The 9631-nt window shown below is 37.4% G+C and overlaps 2 protein-coding genes across 2 annotated transcripts; both read right to left on the reverse strand.

Annotated features, from left to right (window-relative positions):
* Positions 1-1188: 1188 nt before the first annotated feature.
* LOC307127867 (uncharacterized protein) lies at positions 1189-1926 on the reverse strand. The gene is made up of 4 exons (XM_079819339.1): positions 1854-1926; positions 1650-1764; positions 1462-1548; positions 1189-1329 (listed from the first exon to the last, which is right to left on the reverse strand). Exons 1-4 carry the CDS (start codon positions 1909-1911, stop codon positions 1275-1277), a joined length of 315 nt encoding a protein of 104 aa, XP_079675465.1. The 5' UTR covers positions 1912-1926; the 3' UTR covers positions 1189-1274.
* A 5532-nt stretch (positions 1927-7458) lies between these two features.
* On the reverse strand, positions 7459-8300 carry LOC307128429 (uncharacterized protein). The gene is made up of 4 exons (XM_079820278.1): positions 8199-8300; positions 7995-8109; positions 7811-7897; positions 7459-7678 (listed from the first exon to the last, which is right to left on the reverse strand). The coding sequence occupies exons 1-4, from the start codon at positions 8272-8274 to the stop codon at positions 7624-7626; spliced, it is 333 nt and encodes a 110-aa protein (XP_079676404.1). The 5' UTR covers positions 8275-8300; the 3' UTR covers positions 7459-7623.
* Between the last annotated feature and the right edge of the window lie 1331 nt (positions 8301-9631).

Genomic DNA, 9631 nt, shown 5'->3' on the forward strand with positions numbered 1-9631 from the left:
TCATGTTTATATTCAATCAGTGGTTAATTTAAAAATGTCTAGATATCAGCGATATTTTTCACTGACCATTTTCAGGCTCCTTGGACTCCTTGGACGGCAATCGGCATGTAGGCATATAAGGCCAAAATGTCAGTCGACCCTAAAGGATTAGTTCACTTCAAAATGAAAGTGTCCTGATAATTTACTCACCCCCATCTCATCCAAGATGTTCATGTCTTTTTGTCTTCAGTCGAAAATATTTTTTTTTTCTTTTTTTAAACATTCCAGGATTTTTCTCCTCATAATTTGCAACCAATGGGTTGGAGGTCCAAATCAATGCAGTTTCAAAGGGCTTCGAATTGCCTCACTAGGTTCTGCACGATCCCAGCCAAGGAATAGGGTCTTATCTAGCGAAACCATCTGCCATTTTCAAAAAAAAAGAAAAATTTATATGCTCTTTAACCTTAAATGTGCGACTTCGGTGTTGTTCTTCTTCACGGCGTATGACGTCATCACGTCAGAAAGGTCACGCGTGATGTAGGTGGAAGTACCGACCCAGAGCCGAAAAACTTCTCCAACTTTAAAATTGTCCGACATTGTTGTTTTAGTATTTAAAGTAAAGTATTTAAATATATATATATATTTTTTTTTTTTTAAATGGCCGATGGTTTTGCTAGATAAGACCCTATTCTATGGCTGGGATCGTGCAGAGCCCAGTGAAGCCATTCAAAGGCCTTTGAAACTGCATTGATTTGGACCTTCAACCTGTTGGTTGCAGTTGAAACCCATTATGTGGAGAAAAATCCTGGAATGTTTTCCTCAAAAAACACAATTTCTTTTCGACTGATGAAAGAAAGACATGAATATCTTGGATGAGATGGGGGGGGGGGGGGGGGTGAACTAATCCTTTAACAGCAGATACAAACGTGAAAGAATGAGAAATCGTGTCAGCGCGCCCACGTCACGTAAAATTCGGGACCATATAATGAGAATGATTTGGCGTTAAAGGTTTTTCTGCCGTTAAAGGTTTTTCTGACATCACGCTTTGTTTCATGATTAAATGCGTAAAAGCATTAATAATTATTAAAAATGTCAATGAGATGACAAACACTGCTTAAGGTTTATTTACCACTTTATTTGAGCACAATTCGTCTGTGGCTACATGTGTTATAAATAAAGATTGTATCAGATAGAAACATAGATTGTAAGCAGTACAGTAGTAATAAATGGATTGCATTCATCAAATTCTTGGAAAGACAAATACATATTGATCTGTCTAAGCATCTAGATTTTTTTTAAGGGGAGGAGGTTGAGAGAGGTGTAGAGGCAGTGCTGTCCATGTTCTGCGGTCTGAGAAAAAGAGAACAAATAAGCATTATTATATTGAAAAATCTGCTCTTTCTGATAGGCTTTCATTTGAATCAGTCTTTATGTTGTCATTCTTAACAGGCTACTACTGTTGCATTGTATTTTCAGTCTTACCCCTGACGTTTTCCAAACTCCTGGATCTTTTCCCTCACCCATTTTTCCCTCCAGTGACTGCATCTCGGACCCTCACTTGTGAAGAAACTGTGCCAAGACAGGTAGACAGATTTAGAAACAGCATTTTTTTTTTGCAAGATGATTGCATACAAGACAAAATAGATATTCTTTATCTAACATATACTTACATGACTGCTTTGACACAAGGAGGGTTTGTTATCTGAAATTTGAATCCTGTTATAGGTGACGTGATTTCCTTGGTGGAGACCATTGTGCAGCATTCAATGGGCTTGTCTTTTCCATCTAATGAAAAGAGAAGTTTGATTGGATTTCTTCCTGTAAGCCAGCCACCCCACAAATGAATTTAAAAGTATAGCATCTTAAATACTTACTCGTCCCTGTGATCATAATTGACATAATGATGGCAATAACAGCAAGACTCATCGTCATCTTCTGGTTGAGCTGCATGTTGTGTTCTCTGCTGAGGTCTTCAGTCACTGCAAAGTTGGAGATGCTCAATGACACCTCGCTCACACCATCCCTTTTTATATAATCTAAAAGAGGAACTGTCTGCCACAATTTACAATGGATTTGCCATTTTTTTCTCATGAACACTTTCTGGAGAAACACCCTCCTGCATTTATGCTTACTCTGTGGTTTTGGTCCAGATATTTGATGATGCAAGTCTGTGCTTAAGGAATGGATGAATGGAAAGATCCCTCAGTCAGTGGAGACATTTTTTATAGCTTGTGTTGATTTTTCTACTGTTCTCCCGTGCACATGTACTAATCCATTTAAAAATAACAAAAAAATAAACACAAATAAGTTTGTACTTATGTCTACAGGCACATGATAAGGGCATCCTATAGGCCTAGCAGATGCTTCCTCTGGCCGAAGGGCAGCATCAGAGCAGAAAAGAGGAAGGATGTGAAGGCTCCTGGAGAACTCAGTGAGTAAGAGCGTTTGTTCACTTCAATTCACCGCGGAATCGATTGTAAACAAGATACAGGTCGAGACTGGATTTGCAGACATTTTGAGATTAAAACACAATGCTGTGCCTTCTATATTGGATCTGACAGGAACAGTGCAACACACACTTATGTGAGTAAAACATGTTTTTTATATGTGTCATGTAGTGATTGAGGCAAATAAGACACTTAATTGGCTGTTGAATTTAACAAATATGTTTTAAATACTTTGTGCTGAATAACAGACCTTCCCTCAACACCACAGAGAAGGATCTTCGGTTACCCTGGAAACAAAACTGATAAGATGTTTTACGACACCAAAGGAATGTGGCCACATGGAAAGTCCACAGGGGAAAGACACAGCCTGTAAAACACACGCTTTTGCCTCAAGTTATAGACAAACCGTCTATAAATGAACAAGCACCCTAGGACCTTGTATGTACACACATAACTGTCTTGTAAAGGGTTGGTTGCATTGTATGGTAATTGCATTGCATTGTAATTTAAGAATGTCTTATGAACAACTTACTATTTCAGTTAACCTTATATAGTATGTCGTGTCTCCTATCAAATTAATGCTCACTTCACAACTTACACTTTCATGTATGTCACGTTCTCGTAAGAGGCAATATGTGTTTGTTGCATTAATTAGAGTATAAATGGGCACAGACCCTTTTGAATCCAGTTTGAAACAAAGAGCCGCATGGCAGGCCTCCACAAACACAGAGCCAAATGCCTCACAAGGCCATGGACCAGAAGGAACAAACTCTGCATGCCATGTGCAACGTCCTCTATAAGCAACCATGCAAGCTCATCATTTCTTCTTCATCCAATGCAGAAGAACTTGATCGCCATGTCAAAGCCATCAGATGGAAATCACAAACTTTCTCCTGCGATTTCACCTCGGACGGTCTTCTACAGCTCAGGCTAAATGCAAGTAAAGTACGAAACAGACATCGCTGTGTAGTTAGTAAGACTGTAAACTCTTTGATCAGACAAATAAGTTTATTAATGGTGGTTCTTCACAAAGGTTCTAGGCTTTCTGCAAGCTAGACTTTCTGAGTTATTTTCTTTAACTCCATCAATCCGTTCTGACCCCTTTTCCCTCCAACCACTTTAACCTTACCTCTTGTTATGTATACATTGTGTATGTCATGTTTGTCTTATGTTATATATAATCTTGTTCCGTGATTTAGTTATCAAAGTTTGTGCACAATATATGTTGGTCCTGACTTCCTGCCTGCAAACAAATGGTCCCTTAAAGGAACTGTACTGTATGTAGGATTGTGGGCAAAACTGGTACTGCAATCACTTTCAAATTACTGTAGAGCGGTGTATTCCCTCTCCCCAGGGGCGTAGTTTATGGGGGGGTGGGGGGTGGATGGGTAACCCCCCCAATATTCAAATCCATCAGCTACACCCCCCCCCCCCAATATTTCAACATGAAAATCACTGTAGATCAAATGAAAAATATGTAGAATTCATTTATTTTTTTAACAATAATTTTGTTCCTAATCAAATATGAGTTTGTCATAATAAATCAGACAAAAAATACTCCCCCTCCATTGAACCGATTGGTAACGCCCAACCAATGAGTCACACTTTCACCAAAACAACGCAAGTGGTGTTTGAATGGGAGAGTTAGCGCGGGTAACGTTAGCATAAAAAAAGAAGAGAAGTGCTGCACAGCGGACTATATTAAACTGCTGGTCAGAGAGGGATGCAAAAAAATAAAAATAAAGCATGTACTGAGAATGAGGTATGAGAATATTGTGTAATAGCTAAGTACACATCACATATCTTTTAGCTAGCTAATCCATTGCAATGTATTTAGCTATAACTATCAGTATAACAAGTTACCAAAGCAGCCGTCTGTTTTGCTAGTTAATTTTTCAATAGTGTCTGTAATTATCAATGACAAAAGTATTCACATCGGTGTTTGTTTTCTTCCTAAATCAATCTGACTTTTGAACGAATTGGATGAATGAACGATTTAAGTGGCTCACTCACTCACTCACTTTAAAAAAATGTTTTAATGGATTAAGGTGGAATGTGAAAATCTTAAAATAAATGTCTAAATGTTGTCTCTTTCATATTTGTATGTTGAATTTGTAGTCAGTTAAAGCATGTAGATAGACAGACATACAGACATACAGACATACAGACAGACAGACAGACAGACAGACAGACAGACAGACAGACAGACAGACAGACAGATAGATAGATAGATAGATAGATAGATAGATAGATAGATAGATAGATAGATAGATAGATAGATAGATAGATAGATAGATAGATAGATAGATAGATAGATAGATAGATAGATAGATAGATAGATAGATAGGAAGAAATAAATTATCCAATAACAATACACATTAAAAAATTAAAATAAAAATAACAGGCAGCATACCAACGTTCAACCCCCCCAATGTTCAAACCAAATCTACGCCCTTGCCTCTCCCCCTCCCTAGACATTTTTTATCCAAAAAGTTTGTAGCTGCAACTGTGGTAACTAGAGCAGAGCTGGCAACCCGGATGCCAAAACACTACTGACTTTGTGATTGGTAGATAGGTGGAGGGTGGCGCTTCAGGCCAAAACACAACATGTCAACATCAACATCAGTTGAGGGCTGCAACTTCACTTTTAAATGACAATATCCTGGCCGGACAACTGTTGTCAGTGATATAAGTATTTGAAATTAACATGATTTCTTAATGTCTAGTGACATATCATGGCCATTTTATGATTAATTGAAATACATTTCTTACATACAGTTCCTTTAAATGATCGATCTTGCTAATGCGCTCTAAGCGCTTAGGTAATTTCAAAGAAATAATTATTTTTTCTGTGGCCATGAAAAATATCCTTTTCTAAGAATTAAATTAATAATCAATACTGAACGTCCTTAGGACGAACTGATTGAATGATTGTAATGTAAATGTAGCTACATCAAGTTAATCTAGTTAACTCATTCAAATATTCATAATTAATCATAATGAATAATCATAATGAGTTATGAATAATTATTAATATTTCCCCTCAGAGCTAATTCGTTACAGTTAGTATTGCATTGTTACAGATCGTTTGAAATCTATTGATTACATACCTTAGCACGCGGTCACAGGCAGGAGAATCCTCTATTTGAAGTGTTATTGCTTCATTTGTGATCATACTCGGACTTGTAACATTATTGGCCAGGGCTCGGACTATGTGTTTTTCAGTCTGCCGATGGGCTATCTTAAATAGTGAAATAACATTCCTTTGCGTACACTGTACACATGTGTGTGTGTGTGTGTGTGTGTGTGTGTGTGTGTGTGTGTGTGTGTGTGTGTGTGTGTGTGTGTGTGTGTGTGTGTGTGTTTGTGTACAGTTTGCGGTTATATTCACTGATCGGGCGACAACATTCCAATCAATCGCGGGTGGACGAGAGATGAATCTTTGTGTTTGTTTGATAAAGATAATTTGCAAGTCCTGTGAGCGATTTCCCAGACGCTTTCAAAACAATTCCCACATGTACTGAGAGGAGCTGAAGCTCATTAAATATGCAAATCTTATCCAATCCTAGCCGTGGGCGTTTACTTCCAAGTCTTCTGTGCAGCACACCCATCAAAAACAACCATTTTTCAGAGAGCCTCAAAACCAAGGCAGAAAATAGCCTATTACTTATCCATTATGATTTTTCTGAATGTAAAAACCATACAAACGTCATAAGTTGACCCCAGACAACACTATATTTTTTTTTAAAAAAGCCAGTTCATGACACCTTTAAAAAAAGATCAGGACTCTGTCGGCAGACTCGGCAGTCAGCACGTAGGCATGTAGGCCAAAATGTCAGTCGACCTTAAAGGATGAGTTCACTTCAAAAGGAAAATGTCCTGATAATTTACTCACCCCCATCTCATCCAAGATGTTCATGTATTTTTTTCTTCAGTCGAAAATAATTTTTCCAGGATTTTTCTCCACATAATTGGTTTCAACTGCAACCAACGGGTTGGAAGTCCAAATCAATGCAGTTTCAAAGGGCTTCGAATTGCTTCACTGGGCTCTGCACAATCCCAGCCGAGGAATAGGGTTTTATCTAGCGAAACCATCTGCCATTTTCTAAAAAAAAGAAGCGACTTTGGTGTTGTTCTTCTTCATGGCGTATGACGTCATCACGTCAGAAAGGTCACGCGTGATGTAGGTGGAAGTACCGACCCAGAGCAGAAAACCTTCTCCAACCTTAAAATTGTCCGACATTGTTGTTTTACCTTTATTTTGTGAAGGGCCTTTGATTTAGTCTTTGCACGTTAGTTTTAACGCTGGGTCTGTACTTCCATGTACGTCCCATGCGTGACCTTTCCGACATGATGATGTCATACGTCATGCAAAAGCAGAACACCAAAGTCGTGCATTTGAGGTTAAAAAGTATATAAATGTTTTGGGGTTTTTATAGAAAATGGCCGATGGTTTCGCTAGATATGACCCTATTCTATGGCTGGGATCGTGCAGAGCCTCTGAAGCCATTCGAAGACCTTTGAAACTGCATTGATTTGGACCTTCAACCCATTGGTTGCAGTTGAAACCCGTTATGTGGAGAAAAATCCTGGAATGTTTTCCTCGAAAAACATAATTTCTTTTTGACTGAAGAAAGAAAGACACGAACATCTTGAATGAGATGGGGGGGTGAGTAAATTATCAGGAAATGTTCATGTTGAAGTGAACTAATCCTTTAACAGCAGATACAAACGTGAAGGAACGAGAGATCATGTCAGCGCGCCCACGTCACGTAAAATTCGTGACCATATGATGAGAATGATTTGGCGTTAAAGGTTTTTCTGCCGTTAAAGGTTTTTCTGCCATCACGCTTTGTTTCATGATTAAATGCGTAAAAGCATTAATAATTATTAAAAATGTCAATGAGATGACAAACACTGCTTAAGGTTTATTTACCACTTTATTTGAGCACAATTCGTCTGTGGCTACATGTGTTATAAATAAAGATTGTATCAGATAGAAACATAGATTGTAAGCAGTACAGTAGTAATAAATGGCTTGCATTCATCAAATTCTTGGCAAGACAAATAAATATTGATGAATAAATACATCAATTCACTGATAAGTTACATCACAATAAATAACATTAAGCATACAGTATTTAAAACAAGATAACTGCATCAGCAAAATAATCTGTCTAAGCATCTTTAGATTTTTTTAAGGGGAGGAGGTTGAGAGAGGTGTAGAGGCAGTGCTGTTCATGTTCTGCGGTCTGAGAAAAAGAAAACAAATAAGCATTATTATATTGAAAAATCTACTCTTTCTGATAGGCTTTCATTTGAATCAGTCTTTATGTTGTCATTCTTATCAGGCTACTACTGTTGCATTGTATTTTCAGTCTTACCCTTGAAGTTTTCCAAACTCCTGGATCTTTTCCCTCACCCATTTTTCCCTCCAGTGACTGCATCTCGGACCCTCACTTGTGAAGAAACTGTGCCAAGACAGATAGACAGATTTAGAAACTGCATTTTAGCAAGATGATTGCATACAAGACAAAATAGATATTCTTTTATCTAACATATACTTACATGACTGCTTTGACACAAGGAGGGTTTGCTATCTGAAATTCGAATCCTGTTATAGGTAACGTGATTTCCTTGGTGGAGACCATTGTGCAGCATTCAATGGGCTTGTTTTGTCCATCTAATGAATAGAGAAGTTTGATTAGATTTCTTCCTGTAAGTCATACACCACTCAGATGCATTTAAAAGTATAGCATCTTAAATACTTACTCGTCTCCATGATCATAATTGACATAATGACGGCAATAGCAGCAAGACTCATCGTCATCTTCTGGTTGAGCTGCATGTTGTGTTCTCTGCTGAGGTCTTCAGTCACTGCAAAGTTGGAGATGCTCAATGACACCCTGTTCACACCATCCCTTTTAAATAATTGAAAAGAGGAACTGTCTGTCACAATTTACAATGGATTTGCTATTTTTCATGATTTTTTTTTCTCATGAACACTTTCTGGAGAAACACCCTCCTGCATTTATGCTTACTCTGTGGTTTTGGTCCGGATATTTGATGATGCAAGTCTGTGCTTAAGGAATGGATGAATGGAAACTTTTGTTGATTTTTCTACTGTTTTCCTCTGCACATGTACTATTCCATTTTTTTTAAACAAATAAATAAACACAAATAAGTTTGTACTTATGTCTACAGGTACATGATTAGGGCATCCTATGGGCCTAGAAGATGCTTCCTGTGGCCGGAGGGCAGCATCAGAGCAGAAAAGAGGAAGGATGTGAAGGCTCCTGGAGAACTCGGTGAGTAAGAGAGATTCACTAAAATCATGACTGTATAGGGTGGGATGTTCACCCTTGCACTTTCCATTCAGACCTCCAAAAAGTCAAGACTCAAGAGTTATTGAAGGTACAAAGCCAGTGACTTTCCACTTAGACATTTTGAAACTATCTATCTTAATACTCATATGTGACCCTGGACCACAAAACCAATCATAAGGGTACATTCTTTTAAAATAGAGATTTATACATCATCTGAAAGCTGAATAAATAAGCTTTCCATTGATGTATGGTTTCTTAGGATATTTGGCCAAGATATAACCATTTGAAAATCTGGAATCTGAGGGTGCAAAAAAATCGAAATATTGTAGAAAATCACCTTTAAAGTGGTCCAAATGAAGTCCTTAGCAATGCGTATTACACTACTAATAATACATTTTTGATAAATTTACGACAGGAAATTTACAAAATATATTCATGGAAAATGATCTTTACTTAATATCCTAATGATTTTGGCATAAAATAAAATTCAATCATTTTGACCCATACAATGTTTTGTTGGCTATTGCCACAAATGCCCGTGCAACTTATAACTGGTTTTGTGGTCCAGGGTCACATATTAGAAAACTGTCATCTCTGTGCATAGCTCTATGAAATGATCAAATGATGTCCCAAATTACATTTTGAACGCTATACACTACCGTTCAAAAGTTTAGGGTCACAAAGTTGTATTGCTTTTTCTTTTTTTTTTATTCAGCAAAGAAGCATTACATTCATCAAAAGTGACAGTAAAGACATTTACAATGTGATTTATATTTATATATATTTTCTTTTTTACATATTTCAAATTGATGATGTTCTTTTTATTCATCAAAGTATCCTAAAAATGTAAATATATAAATAAAGTATTTGCTGGTCAAT

Source organism: Gobio gobio (assembly GCF_949357685.1).
Source record: "Gobio gobio genome assembly, chromosome: 6".
Taxonomy (NCBI): Eukaryota; Metazoa; Chordata; class Actinopteri; order Cypriniformes; family Gobionidae; genus Gobio; species Gobio gobio.

Excerpts from the sequence above, each read along its gene's own strand:
- LOC307127867 (XM_079819339.1), bottom strand. The coding sequence starts at position 1,911 with ATGACGATGAGTCTTGCTGTTATTGCCATCATTATGTCAATTATGATC. Across the intron at positions 1,549-1,649 it reads CCTTGTGTCAAAGCAGTCAT|TTTCTTCACAAGTGAGGGTC; the intron begins GTAAGTATATGT and ends GTCTTGGCACAG. Across the intron at positions 1,330-1,461 it reads GAGTTTGGAAAACGTCAGGG|ACCGCAGAACATGGACAGCA; the intron begins GTAAGACTGAAA and ends TCTTTTTCTCAG.
- LOC307128429 (XM_079820278.1), bottom strand. The coding sequence starts at position 8,274 with ATGCAGCTCAACCAGAAGATGACGATGAGTCTTGCTGCTATTGCCGTC. Across the intron at positions 8,110-8,198 it reads AATTATGATCATGGAGACGA|ATGGACAAAACAAGCCCATT; the intron begins GTAAGTATTTAA and ends TCTATTCATTAG. Across the intron at positions 7,679-7,810 it reads GAGTTTGGAAAACTTCAAGG|ACCGCAGAACATGAACAGCA; the intron begins GTAAGACTGAAA and ends TCTTTTTCTCAG.